Source organism: Protopterus annectens, chromosome 7.part0 (genome assembly GCF_019279795.1).
Source record: "Protopterus annectens isolate FY-2018-M chromosome 7.part0, PAN1.0, whole genome shotgun sequence".
Classification (NCBI taxonomy): Eukaryota; Metazoa; Chordata; order Ceratodontiformes; family Protopteridae; genus Protopterus; species Protopterus annectens.
In genome coordinates, this window is record NC_056739.1 from 143,287,603 (window position 1) to 143,305,773 (window position 18,171).

At 41.9% G+C, this 18,171-nt stretch overlaps 1 protein-coding gene across 3 annotated transcripts in view; it reads left to right on the forward strand.

Moving 5' to 3' along the window:
* The window catches only part of LOC122806293 (F-actin-monooxygenase mical1-like), a 1,110,237-nt gene that overhangs the window by 764,696 nt on the left and 327,370 nt on the right, over positions 1-18,171 (forward strand). For all 3 annotated transcript variants that reach the window (XM_044076589.1, XM_044076591.1, XM_044076590.1), the window contains exon 13: positions 4,682-4,878. In XM_044076589.1, coding sequence (XP_043932524.1) covers positions 4,682-4,878 — 197 coding nt within the window. The remainder of the gene's footprint in view (positions 1-4,681; positions 4,879-18,171) is intronic.

The window sequence follows — 18,171 nt, forward strand, 5'->3', positions numbered from 1 at the left end:
TTCATCTTTCGGTTTGAATTCGCCTCTTCTTAACCATTCGTGCATTTGATCCTGATTAACATGAGGTTGTTCCAAGAGTTTTCTATACTTGCAGCTATATTTATGCATTTTCCACATTTCTTGCCTTCTTATCTGATCCTTCATCGTATATTCATTCTTTTGTTTTTTTTGCAACATTCAGTTGCTACCTGACTTTTTATCTACTTCTAGTTTGATTTCTATTCCTGCTTGACGCCGATATGCTTCTGCCAATCTAAGCAGGAAGTTATCTTAGACTTGTTCTGCTCATGTTTCAAAACTTTCACTATGTTTGGATCTTGTGAGGTCAACAGATATGTATACAGTCTCACTATCACAGATCTGTACATATAATCAATTTCAAGGAGCCCTATACCTCCTTGAGAACAGAGAATATATAGTCTTGGTATGCGCCAATTTTTTGTATTCCTGTTCAAACTGTCCTTTGGGGCTAGTCAGTCAGTCCAAAACTATAAGTTAGGACAGGAAGAGCACATTGGTTTATAGCTTGGACTTTGTTTCTAGATGTCAGTGCTGTTTTTAGTATTATTTTAAGCCTTCTAAGATATTCCTTACCGAGTTTTATTTGCATTTGTTCATGTTTTATTGTTGATCCTTCATCAGTTCCCAAATATTTATACACTCCCTCTTGCTCAAGTTCCTTTATATCACATTCCTGTCCCAGACTGATATTTTATATATCACATTCCTGTCCCAGACTGATATTTTATATATCACATTCATGTTCCAGACTGATATTTTATATATCACATTCCTGTCGCAGACTATTTTATATATTCCATTCCTGTGCCAGACTGATATTTTATATATCACATTCCTGTCCCAGACTGATATTTTATATATCACATTCCTGTCCCAGACTGATATTTTATATATCACATTCCTGTCCCAGACTGATATTTTATATATCACATTCCTGTCCCAGACTGATATTTTATATATCACATTCCTGTCCCAGACTGATATTTTATATATCACATTCCTGTCCCAGACTGATATTTTATATATCACATTCCTGTCCCAGACTGATATTTTATATATCACATTCCTGTCCCAGACTGATATTTTATATATCACATTCCTGTCCCAGACTGATACCTTACATATCACATTCCTGTCCCAGACTGATATTTTATATATCACATTCCTGTCCCAGACTGATACCTTACATATCACATTCCTGTCCCAGACTGATATTTTCTTGCTGCTGCGGTTTTCCTGCTTTAAAGGTTGCTTTTGCACATTTATTAAGACCAAATGACATTCTTATATCATCTGAAGAAGTTTTGACCACTTACAGTTGTGCTTTCAGCTCCTCATCTGATGAGCTTTACAGTTTTAAATCATCTACAAAAAGAAGATGCGAAGTCTTTACAATCCGTTGTTTTCTGGGAGCCAAATTATAGCCATGACCTAATCTGTTAAGCAGACAGATTAATGGGTTAAGGGCAAGACAAAAGAGTGGTGGTGAAAGAGAGTCACCCTGGAATATCCCCCTTTGAATTTTACCCATAGAATAATAATTTGTCCTTTATCATGGCTTAACTGCAGAGTGGTTTGTCACTGTAATATAATCGATCAGTGTAGAGTGTATCTTATGCATTTTTAAGCACTCTTTTATCCATCAATGTGGGATACTATAAAATGCTTTTTTGTAGTCAATCCATACCATACTTAGATTCTTCCCTTTTTAACAGTTCTCCACTGTGACTTTATTTTACAACAAATGATCCTTTGCTCCATATGACTTTCTTTTGTTACCCTTTTGTTCTAGTGCCATGATTGACTTTTCTTCTAAATTACTATAAACTCTGTTGGCATCAATTCCAGTGTATAGTTTATATGTTGTTGGAAGGCAAGTTATTGGTCTGTAATTTTTATGATAGCTCGCAGGTTCGATCCTAAATAGGAGCATTGTTTTTCCTGTTGTTAACCAGGCTGGTCTCTGCTTCAGGTGTGCATATAAATAGTTCTTACTCATGGCTAAATCTTCATGTAAAGATGTTAATACTTTTATCTAGAAGCTATGGTACTGCGTCTGAGCCTGGGGTTTTCCTATTAGCAGCTTTTCTTAACTATGTTTCAATCTCTCTGGCCGTTACTTTATCCCGTTGCATATCCTATGCATTTGAACGTCTTATTCTTTCTTTTACTACTTCTATCCATTTAGTATCTTTGTTTTGTTCCACAGGGTCTTCATAAATATTTCTCCAAAATGTGTCTATTTCTTCTTTTTTTTTTTCTCTGTCATGTGGCCACTCCAGTGCACCAAAAGTCGTTATGAAACAGAAAGATGTGTTTTTTACTGCATGAAGAAAAGGAGAATTCATGTGTAGCCTGTACAGAGTCAGCTGCTTCATTCATTATGTCTAGGAAAAGGAGCAGAAGATGTTACACTTGTGCCTTCGACTGTACAGCCAACCAGGACAGCTGTCCGTCTGCAGAAATCTAGACTGTCTCCATCCCACACCAAGCTTTTCATGGGGCAGACTTGAATAACAAGATATGCAGGATATTACCTCGTCAGCATAACATTCTGTAATTCCACTTCTGTAAAGAGACGGCCCAAAAAATGGAGGTGACTGCCAGAATTTTTCCAAAGGGCCAAGAATACATGTCAGCATCCCCGGCCAAGCTTTGCATGAGAATGAGCCATTAGTGCCTTAAGAATCAGTCTCAGCAGTGCAGCCAGCAGCTGACACACAAAATTGCATTCATCCTAGCCATGAAAGAAGAATTCCCTCTGGTGTGCAACCAGGTTTGGATGATTCCAGGCCTATCATTTGTTGCCCAGACCCTATTCAATCACTGACCACAGATTTCTTTGACATTGCATGGTGGTGATACACTTATCAGAAATAAAAGTTGCAGGAAAATTGCTTAGGAAAAACTGAAATGAACACAGAAACATGAAAGACATGATGCCCATCTTTGTTGCCCACCAGATTTTCAAGACAGCTTTCAGACCAGGTACTCCATGCAGATAGTGATGAGCAACACCAGACTGATATGGTGCATCAACAAACAAGGGGACATGCAGTGATACCCCTTGTGGTGACAGGGCCTGGTGGGCTTACATCTAGCAATGTAAATAGCTCTTCAGACTACTTTGTCAGCTGAAAGAATGCAGTAGAAAACTGCCCGAGTGGGCTTCGGGCAGCATGAATGAATGGAAAACAGGATGGAGGGTATTTTTGAGCATCATAAAGAAAGGAGTCACGTCTTAAAAATGCTCATGTCCACCTCTCAGAAAAAGCAAAGGTTTTAGAGGAATATCAAATTGGATGTCTGCAAAATAACTGACAAACAGAAGAGGGCCCAGCACTGATCTCTGCGGTATTGCACTAGTTCCAATTTTATGCTGAGTGAAGGTACCAGCAAATTTCATAACCTGGGACCTGTTGGCTAGCCAATTTGCAATCCACTGGTTAACACAGAGGTTTACATTGTTTATTTTTTAAATAATATCAGAATGGGGATAGAGTCAAAAGCATTGACCAGAGCAAAATAAGCTGCATACACTGAGTGACCACTGTCTACAGCCTCTGTAATCTTTTCAAAGATGCATACTAGGTTAAGGAGACAGGAACTGCCCTTCACAAAACCAAGCTAACTGTAGTTTAAGGGATTTCTGCAGATATAGGCAACGTACCTCTGTTATGCTACATTCCCATGGCTTTGCAGATAAGGCTGGTGAGGCCTTTTCTGTGCTGCATTTATCTTCCTTCCGAGCCTTGAGTCCTGCTGCGTTTTGAAATGCTTTTGTACTTGTTCCATTTATTAGGAATGTTACCGCTGCAGCGATCCTTATGATAAACCTAGTACAGTTGTGTGTGTGTGTGTGGGGGGGGGCATACTCACAGACGCTTGAATAACAAGCTCACCAGTGCTGTAAGACTCCCTCCCACCTCTGTCCCTGTTTTTCATCCTTTCCCCATACTTGACGAATGACAGATTCTTGTGTTTATTGGATTGTTTTACAAACATTTAGTGCATGTTATTAGGTGTAGGTTTCCTTGTGTTGGCTGTGGATATCAATAATTAGGCTAGAGTGTGGTGTTACCATCATAGACTTCGGTAAGGCTTGTAGCTAGTTTAGCTCTTCTGACCCCAGCACATGGATGGGTTCAGTTAAGGGGTCCAGCTCCACCTTTTTAAGCCTTTTTCCAAATCAAATAGAGGATGGTGTAGACTGTCCTACCTTTTACAGTCAAGCTTCATACAGACATCTTTTACAGTGGGAGAAAATTTGCACCACTCTGTTCATGTCTGATTGCTCTTAGTCAGGCTAAAAGAACTAACAAAGATCTGTACCCAGTCTCCTGGGAAAGGATTTTTATTGCATTGGTGATCTGATTATTGAAACTTCTATGGTTACAGTGAGTACTCTCACACAGATGTTCTTTTTGGATGCATTATAATACTCTTTCGCACATTATTCCCTGTGCATTGAAGTACCTCAGGTTACACCTACAGCTGTGGACTGTGTAACAACCACAACTACCGCTGTTGGTAGTGCAACACAGTCGTAACTACAGTCTGTGCGAAATGACCTTATCTCAGTAATGTGATTTTAAGATATCATTGAAAAAAAAATGGTTAAAAAAATCTGCACTGATTTATCTTTTTTGTTAATCTGCAGTAATTTTGACAAACTGGATGAAAAGGATATTGCAGGGAATAACCAGAAAGCCTTTGATGTGGCGGAGCAGGAACTAGGAATCTCTCCAATTATGACCGTCTCCGACATGCTAGCAGAATCTGAGCCAGATAAGCTCAGCATGGTCATGTACCTGACCCAGTTCTATGAGGTTTTCAAAGCATTGCCACCTCCCAATGGTAAGATCTTATTCAGTAACTGTTGTTAATGAGTTACGTGCATAACCATTAAAACTTATTATAGAGAGACTCAAGTTCTAATACAGACAGTAAACAATATCCTGTAGAATGTATTAATGATTCTGAGCAAACTACATTCAAAAATGTTATTTTGGTTGGTGCTAACCTGTATATGACTACTGACAGTTGGTCAGCAGTTCAGAGAGAAAGTGACATCTTATTTTTATGTCAGGGAGCTTGTAGGAAGGTACTAATACCAAGTATGAGTTAATCTCTTTTGTTCTAGTTCATATGTTGTTACTAGAGTAACAAACACTTGGGTCCTTACAAGCCTAGCTGTGCACTGCAAAATATTTGGGTCCCAAATATACTGCAGGGGGCATGTTAGTAGACAAGTAGCTAAGGATTTGTAGAGGGGTGTTAGCTAGGAGAATACTTTTCTTATTGACGGCCTCCATAAGGGATATGGGGGTCAGACTGGGGTGTAGATTTACAGTTTCCAATCCAGTTGTCGAGCTTTTGTTTGAATAGGATCAGAGATGAAATCAGTTTTACATGGATGGGGAGCCTAGTCCTTAGTGCATGGATCCTTATCTGTCTCTCCAGCATGATGTTCATCATGTTACACTGCTGCAGTCATCACACTTGGGTTATCCTGCCGTCAGGCGGTCCCGCAGTCGGCCAGAGTTCCAAAGTCTTGGTCCGGCGTCAGTTGCTGTTGCTTCTTCCCTGACGTCAGTGCGCCAGGGGTATACAAGAGGCATCCGACGCCATTTTCTTCAGTCTTTCTTGCCGCGCGGTGCCCGAAGCAGAAGCAGTTCGCAAGTGCCGGTCGGCCGACTCCTGAGATTTTCAAATCGAATTTCAGACCGAAGTCTTCAATAAAGCTAAGTACCCCGTTGGGGAACCTTTTCTTGCCTCAGTCCGATGTCAGAAAAAGTTGACAATTGCATTTCTTGTGGGAAGCAAATACCTCATAAGGACTTTCATTCTTATTGCATTCCTTGCCTAGGCCCAGACCATGATGTCACAGGTTGTCGGTTTTGTGCTAGGTTTAACAAACGTACTATTAAATGTCTGTTTGATTTTGTCCGACATTATTTTGGTAGGAAATTTAATTATACCATGCCGTCGGAGCAACCAACGACCGGAATGCATAAAAAACGCAAAGATAAGGACAGGCAGATGAGACCCAAACCAGACTTCGAGGCCTCTGCTAGGCCAATCGCCAGTTCTCCGGTTTTCAATGAGGCGCCTACGCAGCCCCTGACGACCGCTGATTTTGAACCCCAGGTGGCATCCGATTCCCAAGCAGAGATTGCTAGGCCTCCACAACCTTTACCTTTAGGCCCTTCCGACTCCATGGCTGAAGGAGATTCCAGTGCAGTTGAAACGCCTTCAGTTGCAGAAGGTGTCTTCAGACCGACTACACTCACTATTAAATCCTATGCAAAGCTGAAAACCCCTTTAAAAACAAAGAAGACTGTACAGCAGTCTCCAGTACAAGGCCCCATGCCTAAGAAACAGATGCTTAAGATGGCTGAAGATTTAATTACCCTTATCATGGGTTCCCATCCCCCTCCTGATAAAAGGCCTAGACAGAAGGAGGACTATGCTTCCTCTGACCAGGTTTCAATTTTTTCAGATTCTTCTGAGGAACAGGAATATTCTTTTCCCCCTTATGAAGACTCTGATGCAGAAGAGTCTATCCCTTCAGCATCTCCCCCAGAAGAGTACTCTTTTGGGGAAACTTTACATACCATGAGGGAACATTTCCACTGGGAAAGCCAGGATTACTCTGATTCTAAGAAAAGGCTCCGAGAGTTCCTTTTACTACCCCAGCACAGACCACTTGCTATTCCACCTGTGTTAGACATTGTGGATGATGTTTATTCAGAATCTAGCCTTAACCCAGATTCACTACCTCCTGCACCAGTCAAACCAGACAGATACTACAGAGTCCCTGACTCTCACAAATTCCTACATAAAAGCCCTGTTGCTGACCCAGAAACTATTTCCCAGGGTCCCAAAGGGGTTAAGGCCTCTATTGCTAAAAATCCTGTACCCTCTGAAAGGGATTCTAGAGCACTATACAGATGGGGAAAGAAAGTATATACCTCAGCTACTCTAGCTATGAGGGCCTTAAATTGCCAGTTTCACATGCTGAAATATCAACAATATTTGATGTCTCGATTAAAACAAAAAATGATCACACATACAGAACAGTCTGATTACAATGAAATGCAAGATTTGTTGCATGCAGCTGAACAAGTGGGAAAACATACTTTGCAATGTGGATTTGATTCATTGGAAGCTTCTTGTAGAGCAGCAGTGACAGGGTCTGTCATACGTAGGCATGCTTGGTTAAAAGAACAAACTTTACCTGATCATGTTAAAGCAAAGTTATTGGATGCACCTTTACAGCAGGATGTTTTATTTGGTGTAAAAGCAGAAGAGGTTTTAAAGAAAATGGAGGATAAGGCAAAATCTATGCAGATGGTCAAGGATTTTTTACAGGTTCAACCCCCTCGTTTCAGCAGAAATTGGCCAACCAAAAACTGGTCCTTTCCAGCTTCTGCCAGACCACAGAGGGGCAAATACAGATGCCCAAGGGGCAGAGGTCAGTCACAAGGCTCTTACCAGCCTCGACAATGGGGTGCCACAACCCAAAAAGGGGGAGAAGACAGGTCTCAAACTATCAGAAGACAAACACAATGACTTACCCCTCAGACTGCCAAGCAAATCTCTCTTGGCAGCTCCCTTGGGAGGAAAGCTAGCACTTTTTGCAGACAACTGGCACAGCATCACAAAAGACAAATGGGTCCTAAATATTGTATCTCAAGGATACAGATTCCACTTTCACACTTTACCAAGGATAAAAGGAATGCCAAACCTGCCACCAAATCATTGGGCAGAGGCTCAAAAGCAAATTTCAGCTCTCATGGATATGAGAGCCATTCAAAAGGTCCCAACACAGGAGCAAGGACAAGGATTTTACTCAAGACTCTTTCTAGTTCCCCGAAAGGACAAAGCCTGGAGACCCATTCTGGACCTCTCAATTCTAAACACATATCTGGAAGTACCCAAATTCAAGATGCTAACACTACAGCAGCTTCTTCCCATGCTGGGCAAGAAGGCTTGGCTAGTAACACTGGATCTCAAGGAGGCATACCTGCATGTCCCTATCAGACAAAAATTGCAGAAGATACCTCTGATTTATGGCAGGTTCAACCCATTACCAATTCTCTGCACTGCCCTTTGGCTTATCTACTGCGCCCAGGGTCTTCACAAAATGCCTGGCACTAGTAATTGCATACTGCAGAAAAAGAGGAATTCAAATAAATCCATACCTGGACGACTGCCTTATTCAAGCAGAAAGCAAGGACATTCTTTTAAAGCATCTGGCATTTGTCAAAAACCTATTAAGTTGCCTAGGGTACACAGTAAATGAAAAGAAGTCAAAACTAGTGCCCTCACAAGACATAATATTCCTGGGTGCCAGCTTAAATACAACGGCCCAGATGGCTTATCTCACGCCAGACAAGCAACGACAGCTGACTCAATACTTCAAAATGATGGCAACAAAGACCCAACTACCTGCAAGAAAAATTCTGCAGGCCTTGGGCTTCATGGCATCTTGCATACTACTAATACCATTTGCAAAACCGCATATGAGGAAATTACAATGGTACCTGAAAAGTGTATGGACTCAACACAGCCACAACTTGGAAACAATAATTCCACTCATTCCCTGCCTTCAACATGAGTTTCTATGGTGGGCTCAGGCGTGTCACCTCAACAAGGGTCAGCCTTTCACCTTATCCACAGCCAGGCAAACTATAACAACAGATGCATCGGATTATGCCTGGGGAGCACACATGGCAGGACAATGTATTCAGGGCAAATGGTCTGCAGATCAAAGGCATCTACATATCAATCAAAAAGAGATGCTAGCTGTACAAAATGCCCTAACAGCTTTCAAGGACCTCCTACATCCAGGACAACTCCTAATAAAGACGGACAACACCACAGTGATGTGGTACATAAACAAGCAAGGGGGCACACATTCCTACCCCCTATGCAGGCAAGCAATGACCTTGTGGAACATAGCACTGACCTACCAAGTTCAACTACAAGCACAATTCCTGCCAGGGAAGAAAAACACATTGGCAGACGATCTAAGCAGAAACATCATAGATCCTCACGAGTGGAAACTAGATCCACAGGTATTCACAATGATAACTGAAAAATGGGGGAGCCCAGACATAGATCTGTTTTCTTTCCCCCAAAACTACCAACTATGGAAATTCTGCACAAGGACATATTACATACTAGCTTGGAAAGTAGACGCTCTCTCATTCAGTTGGAAAACACTGACAGTGTATGCCTTTCCTCCACTGCCTCTTCTGGCAAAGGTGCTGCTGAAAGCCAGATTAGAGAGGCCATAAATGATACTCATTGCTCCAGACTGGCCACGCCAACACTGGTATCCAATACTAAGGAACGTGGCTCAAGGCCCACCATGGATTTTACCTCCAATTCCTCACCTGCTCACTCAGCAAAACAATCAGATTCTACACAGCCAGCTCAAGACTTTAAATCTGGCTGCATGGCAAATTACCTAAACAACCAGTCAACACTTCTCTCTAAAGCTGTGATGGATGTCATTCTGGAGGCCAGGAGGCCCAGCACCAGGAAAGCCTATTCAGACAAATGGAAAAGATTCTGCGCCTGGAACCAGGCTAAAGGCCAAAATCCCCTTGTCCCAAATATTCCTCAGATTCTTCAATATTTAACTGAGATGTTACACAAAGGACTTTCTTTTTCATCTATTAAGATCCACACCTCAGCTATTTCAGCTCAATACAACACGGATCCTCCTATATTTTCACATCCATTACCAAGACAGTTCCTCAGAGGGGCAAAGAACATAAGACCTCCCCGGAGAGCACCAACACCAACTTGGATCTCAATTTTGTTTTGGAAAAACTTACGTTACCGCCCTTTGAACCAGCTTTTACAGCTGATCTACAGTTTCTATCATGGAAAACTGCCCTGCTGCTAGCAATAACTTCAGCACGAAGAGATTCAGAGCTACAGGCCCTAATGGCAGTGGAGCCTTTCATCATTTTTCATCAAGACAGAGTCGCTTTACGAACTAACCCTTCCTTTATGCCAAAGGATGTATCCAGTGTGGCCCTAAACCAAACCATTCATTTGCCCACCTTTTATCCAAACCCCCAGAACAAAGGGGAAAGGCTCCTACACTCTTTGGACATTCACAGGCAATTACGTTACTACTTGGATAAAACTAAGGCTTTCAGAGAATCTGACCAGCTCTTTGTACCTTATGCTGCAGGATCACAAGGAAAGGCTATCTCAAAACAGACCATTTCAAAATGGATAGGACATTGTATCCGTTTCTGCTACACACACCATGGGAAACCTGTACCTGGTAACATTAGGCCCCATTCCACCAGGGCTACAGCAACATCAACAGCCTTCCTCAGAGGGGTACCAACCAAGGATATTTTGGAGGCTGCAACTTGGAGTTCAGTGCACACCTTCACCAAGCACTATCACTTACCTCTATACTCTAAAACCAGAGCTGGCTTTGCCACTGCAGTTCTGCAGGGCCTACTAGCCTCTCCAGACCCTGTTTAGTTCCACCACCCATCCTTAGCTTTGGGATTCAACCCAAGTGTGATGACTGCAGCAGTGTAACACGATGAACATAGTACAGTTTTGTACCTACCATAAATGTAGATGTTCGAGTGTTCACACTGCTGCAGTCCAGGTTACCCTACCTCCACCCCTCTGACCTAGCTGAACTTTTCTATATCTTTTCTATCCTGTACAACCTTTGTGGTGTATTTGCTTGTAACTGAAGGTATTCCTTTTATTCCTTTTACATGTTTTATTAGCAATATGTATTGCCTACCTACTTGGGGGCACCTGACATCTGGGGCAAGAAAAAGTGAAGAAAATGGCGTTGGATGCCTCTCATATACCCCTGGCGCACTGACGTCAAGGAAGAAGCGACAGCAACCGACGCCGGACCAAGACTTTGGAACTCTGGCCGACTGCGGGACCACCTGATGGCAGGATAACCCAAGTGTGATGACTGCAGCAGTGTGAACACTCGAACATCTACATTTATGGTAGGTATAAAACTGTACTTTCTGTTTATGTCACAAGTGAAGTCCAAATCCTTGGATCTAGTGTTTCTACTGCTGTTTGTTTTGCACATGTACAACAGATCTCAGGGCTGGGTCTGTGGAACCCTGTAACTCAGGCAAGGATCCCTTTCAGCAGCCTGTAGGAGACTGCATACAGAGACAGAGCCTTTAGTCAATCAGTGTAGAACAGGGTATTGTGCCCTCAATTCCCCTAATGAGAAACTTTTGTGGACATTCTATCTGTTGCAAGTGCCTAGTTAGATACATGCCAAAGTGGGTGTTATATTCCATAATAGGTCTGATAATGGCCACGTGGAGTGGCAATATAACTTCCTTGGACATGGAATGCCATACCCTTACCTATCAGTCGGACAGCATAGAATGATTGTCTTATTAACTTAGATACGTGTTTGTCAAAAGCCAGATTACTGTCTACATATGTTCCTAGATCCCTTACTACTGGTTCAACTCCTAGGGGTGTCTACATATGTTCCTAGATCCCTTACTACTGGTTCAACTCCTAGGGGTGTCTACATATGTTCCCAGATCCCTTACTACTGGTTCAACTCCTAGGGGTGTCTACATATGTTCCCAGATCCCTTACTACTGGTTCAACTCCTAGGGGTGTCTACATATGTTCCCAGATCCCTTACTACTGGTTCAACTCCTAGGGGTGTCTACATATGTTCCCAGATCCCTTACTACTGGTTCAACTCCTAGGGGTGTCTACATATGTTCCCAGATCCCTTACTACTGGTTCAACTCCTAGGGGTGTCTACATATGTTCCCAGATCCCTTACTACTGGTTCAACTCCTAGGGGTGTCTACATATGTTCCCAGATCCCTTACTACTGGTTCAACTCCTAGGGGTGTCTACATATGTTCCCAGATCCCTTACTACTGGTTCAACTCCTAGGGGTGTCTACATATGTTCCCAGATCCCTTACTACTGGCTCAACTCTTATGGGTGTTTTATTGATGGAATAATTAACATGCATTGACAGTTTTCCAAAGGGCATTATAATACATTTTTGGCACTGAGTTTTAGGCCATGGCTTTGGCATCAGTTATTTGTCTGTGTCTTGGGGGAGTCTATAATAACCCCCCAATTTACAGTCACCTGTGAACCTGGTGAGCCAGTGGCCTTTAACTTTAGCCTTGAATTATGAGAATTAGATGTCAAACAGGACTGGGCCCAGCATGGAGACCTGGGTACTCCACTGGTGACCGGTCTCTTGGTGGAGGTGGTGTCACCAATCTTAACTTCATGAGTCCTATCTGTCAGCCAGCCAACAATCCAGTGAGTTATGTAAGAGTTTATGCCTAGCTCAGAGAGCTTGTTAACAGTACCTGAGTGGGGTGTTGTATCAAATTCTTTAACCAGGTCAAGATATGCAGTGTGTACTGTTTTACCCTCATCCATTGCCTTGGCGACCCTCTCAGAGAAGTCTGCTAGGTTGAGTAGACATGACCTACCCTTAAAAAAGCCACAATGGGATGGGTCCAGTGCCTGTAGGTTGTCATGATCCTTAATTTGTTCCATGGTTTTTCATATTAGGCTTACTAGACTGATTAGTCTGTAGTTCTCTTGGTCAGTTGATGGTCAGCCCTTGTGGAAGGGAATGACTGTTGCAGTCCTCCATTCACTTGGAACATAGCATCTTTCAAGGCTGTAGTTGAACAGTGCCTCGGGTGATCCTGATAGGGTCGTGCTTTAGACTGTTCAGGAGGCAGCTGGGGATGTTGTTGGGACCCATGGTGACAGTGTTCTTGGCTTTAGAGAGTGCTGCCAGTACGTGGTCCCTGCTAATAGCTTGGGGAAGTATGTTGGAGGGGATTTCACCTGGTGAGGGGGTGGGCAGGTGAGGTTTGAGCTGAATTTATCAGCCAGTAGATTTGCTGTGTTATCCTGATTGGTACAATTCACCACCAGTTCAACACACTGTTGTGTTACTGCTAAGGTTCTGGATATAGCTGAAGAAAACCTGATTGTCCTTTAACTGTGAGATTATCCTGACATCATAGTTAACCTTGTTGAACTTAATTAGACCTCTTAGTTTCTTGTTTAGTTGTATAAGAGAGCACTTGCCTTTAAGGGAGTTGTTTTTCCTCAATTTGACCATGAGTTTTATTATTTTTATTGTATACCCTGTTTAGGTGAAGATTCCACCAGTCGGGTTTGTTTTTAGTGTTTGTTTTGGGTTTATTTCTTGTAGGTATAGCAGCCTTTATGCAGCCATTCACATGTTTGTGTAGTGATTCTGTGAATAATTCTGCATAGTTAGCTGTGGCCTTGGCGATGGGGAGAGCCTTGAATTTTGACAAACTGTCACTTAACAGGATATAGTTTGCGTGGAATAGTTCCTAACTGTTACTGGTTTAGCTGGATTTTCTGGGTTGAGACAGCTTTGTGATCTGACCTCACTAGTGTGTGTGTGTGTGTGTGGGGGGGGGGGTGCAATGCTCTCTCATGTTGGCGAGTACCAGAGACAGTATGTTTAATCCTCTGGTTTGAGCGTTCACTGTTTCCATGGTGTTTGTGTTAATAAAGTCCAGGAACCATTGTACCTGTTAGTGCACATTTCCCAGTCTATAAAGGGGTAGTTAAAGTCACCCATAAATAGGTGTTTGATTGGATGGAGAGCACTTCTAGCAGCTTTAGGTAAGGGTCATGAGACTCTAGGACCATAGATGGTGACTTGTAGCTAGCCATGATATGGTGAGGGACTTTACTTATACTGACTTGCATGTGGATGAGCTCCATGTCTAGGAACATAAGATGGTGAGTTGTAGCTCACCGTGATATGGTGAGGGACCTTACCTATGGTGACTTGTATGTGGATGAGTTCCGTGGTGTCATCCTGTTTAACCAACTTAGAGGCATGTTTTTTGCTATCACAGATGAAAACCCTTCACCTTTGACCCCATTATGTGCTGTTGCTGGTCTAAATGTGTGGAAGGCACTGTAGCTTTGCACTTCCAGAGTACTTTCTATGGCTTTGAACCAAGTCTCGGTCACGGCACAGATGTCTTCATTCTCATGAGTGAGAAGGGCTTGAAGGGTGTGGAGTTTTTTTGTTTAGGCTCTGAGCATTGAGCAGAAACACGTTAAGGTTGCTTGTAGGCTTTTTCACTATGTTGGTAGTTTTGTCCTTTCGGCACTGCCTAAAAAGGCTCTAAGTGGGTGGATAAAATTTTAGTCAGTATCTGAAAGCTTAGGGGGAACAAGTGCAATACAGCCTTAGCAAAGCAACATAGTCTTTTGACCATGTTCTCCCATGCTGAGAAATATTTGATCCTTCTGGAGTGACACCAGAAATTAACCCAATTATTAAAATTAATGATTTTAAGTTCATACTGTGGCATCATCCTTGGTGAAGGTAGAATGCTGCTCACTACAAGGCTCATACATATCTGTGACACATTCCACGAGATCCATTATGCCTCTTTTCGTGTAGTCCAGTGAGGTGCGTCTCAGGTCATTTACACTCACATGGACTATGATAGAATCGTATTGGTACCTAGGGAGCAACTTGAATGTTTGCGTGATATTGCAAAGCCTTGATCCAGATAGACAAGTGACGATTATCTTCTCCTTGTCCAGAATGGTGAGTGGGGTGTCTGTGTGTTGCACAGTGGAATCCCCAATGACAAGCATGTTTGGTAAAGTGCATGCTTGCCTTTTGGGCTTTGCACTTGGTTGACAATTAGGTGTAGGATTATGTGAGTTGTTTGGTGTTGCTTTCGGTGTGTTCTTTAGTAATTCCAAAGACATGCATCTGGAGCATTTCTCCCCGGGCCTCCGCTGAAAACAGGCTCTGTGGAACCTAGTCGGACATTCCCGGTCAACAAATGTTAAATAAATAAATAAATAAATAAAATTGCTAAGGAGCAGCGTTGCCATTAGGTGGCTTTGGAGGTCTTTGTGATTTGGGAAGGTTTCTTTTAAGAGCCTCAGCATAAGACTGTGTGTGTGTGTGAGTGAGTGTGTGTGTGTGTAGTGAACTGTATTTGGGAGGGATGCAGTGGGGGTGTTCCTGACAACTTCATTTGTGTGCAAGATTTTTGCCTCCATAGATGTTGTATATTTACAACTCTCGCATACCATGTTATTTTCTTTAGTGATTAACCGGTTGTCTGAGAACATGAGGCAGCTGCTACATTGCCTTAGGATGCCCAGCTCTACAGTTCCAAAGATGCCCTGCAATTTTGTTAAGTTTTCCTGGTAGATTAAAAATATATATATTTGAAATAATCTCTGTGACTTTGCAACAGTACATTTATTTCTACTGTTATGGTAAGGACTTTTGCCATTGTCTGAAGCCTGATTCCCCTCTGTGTCAAAGAACAGATTGCAGATATTGAGAAATGCCTCTTTGTGTAAGAACAGAAAATTTAGGTTAGGCTGTGGTATATTTTATTGTGTCTTATTGGTGAAAAGTGCCAAGTGCTTGTATTGGGATACTGTGGCAGTTTGCTAAAGTTCAGAACCTAATTTCAGAAATAGAAGATTTACCATCAGTTAACAGCTGCATAGTCTGAAGTGTATGTTGTGGCTCCCTGTTATAGTTAAGGAGCTTCACTGTTTTCTCTATTATGTCTGTTTCCTGTAGCTGTTCTTTATACCTCAACTTCTTCATGAAAACTATTTTTTCTGTGCACCCACAACCTTTCTATGTAGTAACCCTTTTTTCACATCTCTTTTAAAGTGCACATTAGTAGTTTTAAATGATGACCCTTCTTGGTAATACCAGTGCTACCCTTTTAGACTTTAGTTGAAATTTTTGTGTCCCATCCTTCCTTTCCCTGCTTTCTGCAGAATACATAGATATCTTACTTATGGCTTCTGACATGGACCCTGCAGTATCTGTGAAGCCATTCTGTTGATAACCTCCACACTGTCTTTGTAGTAGGGTCTCTCTTCAGATCTGTAAACAGTAACTCAAAATGCCCTTCTATTCATATGCTGCAGTATTCATAACGTGGGAGTCTGCCACAGGCTGTCCCGAAAGTCCGGCCAGTATACAAAAGTCTAAAGGTACTGTTAGGCACGTGCAACGTCAGCCATAAAGTGATGTCAGGTATAAAGCAGATGTGGCCACGTACCATTCTCAGAACTTTTCTGCCACCAGTCCGAACGCCATTTTCGGTTGACAGCAAAGTTATGGATTCCAAGTCAGATAAGTGCCCTGTTTGGGTTTTTCTCTTAAATTTTTTGTGCTACTGTTGTTTTGCTGAGGTTACATGTCATCTAGGAAGGGCAAGTATCAATGTGGGAGGCAAATACCACTTAAGGATTCCCACAATCTGTGCCTTTTTGTTTAGGCCCTAACCACAACCACACCTCCTGTGCTATTTGCAGAGCCTTTTTCCAAAGACCCTTTGCAGCCATCTTGCTTCTCTGTACTTATATTTAGAGAACCAACATCTTAATCGTTTAGCACATGACACCATCAAAGGTATGTTGGGCCCTTCAGGGGAGCCTGTTCTTAAAAAGGCCAAGAGATCTAGGCCTGAGGTCTCTGCTGCTCCTCCAATTCCAGACGTCTCTCCTGAGGCTGATGTTGGCCCAGAGACCTGTTTGGAGGAAGGCGGTGATTCTTCTGGAGGTGCCATTGTGGAGGCCACAAAGGATTCTGCTAGGACATCCTTGAGGGAAATTCAGATGTCCACAATAGATGTATGAGGGGAGATCCTAGGCTCATAGTCTCTGAAGGTCCTTGTGGAATTCCACAAATTCTTGTACGTGAAGACTTCCCTAGCAGCTTTATCGAATGTAGGCCTATGTCGGGTCCCTTGTCTTTCCACCATATGGATGTTCCACTAAAGAAAAAAAAAAGCAGAAAACTAAGCATTCTTCTCCTTCTCAGGAACATTCTGCTGATTGGCAAGCCTTTTCTCAAAGGCTGTTTAATGCTTTTATGGGCCTTAGGCAATCTACAGGGGTCTATCTCACTTCTCCTTCCCTTTCTTCAGTTTCTTCTCAAAAAAAATTAGGATTGAAGGTTCCTTAGTTGAAAATTGTTCCTCTGAGGATGAGTCTTTGGCATATTCTGCCCAGATGTCCTCTTCTTTGGGGTGTGCTTCCCCAGAGGAGGAATTAAATAGTACAGAATCACCCAGGGAGGATATTAAATTTGGTGAGACCATTGCAAAGATGAGAGAATTTTTCAAGTGGGTTTTCTCTCAGGTTTCTGAGGTTCAAAAGAGAAGATATGATCTGTTATAGATGATTCCCCTTCCCCATCTGAAGTACTTCCAGTGCTACCTGCTTTCTTGGATGCTTTCACCTGTGCTTCTAAGTGTCCAGATTCACAACCTCTTGCCCCTAAAAGGCCAGATACATTTTTACAAAGTTCAAAAAACACGAAATGAAGATTCCTTTAATCCATTACATCCATCCGTCCTGGTACCTCAGCAGTTCGCCTTCAATGGAACAAATACTCAAGTGAACACATTTCTCTTTTTATATACTCCTCAATTAAGCCCTTAATTATATCATTATTTCATTAACCCTATCCTTACACTTCAAATGCCCTTCGAATACATTCAACAGAGCACTTTATATGAAGCAAAGCATATTTTAACATACTCTACTTTAAAACTGAACTGTATGTAAGATCTTAGGGTACCATATTTTTCCTAGAGGAATGCATTTAGAGAGTGGGTTCACAGTATAAAATATATTAGTGGTGTAGTATTTTGAGTCACAATTAAATTTGAATGTATTTATATGTATTTAATGTTTTATATTTATTTATTTAATTTGTTGTGCATAATTTACTATTCAGTGAAATGAATATTAAACATGGTATTGTATAATTTATGAAAATTGACATGAATCATTATGTATTTAATATAGTCTTTCATACAGTTCAGTTTTAAAGTAGAGTATGTTAAAATATGCTTTGCTTCATATAAAGTGCTCTGTTGAATGTATTCGAAGGGCATTTGAAGTGTAAGGATAGGGTTAATGAAATAATGATATAATTAAGGGCTTAATTGAGGAGTATATAAAAAGAGAATGTGTTCACTTGGGTATTTGTTCCATTGAAGGCGAACTGCCGAGGTACCAGGACGGATGGATGTAACGGATTAAAGGGATATTCTCTTT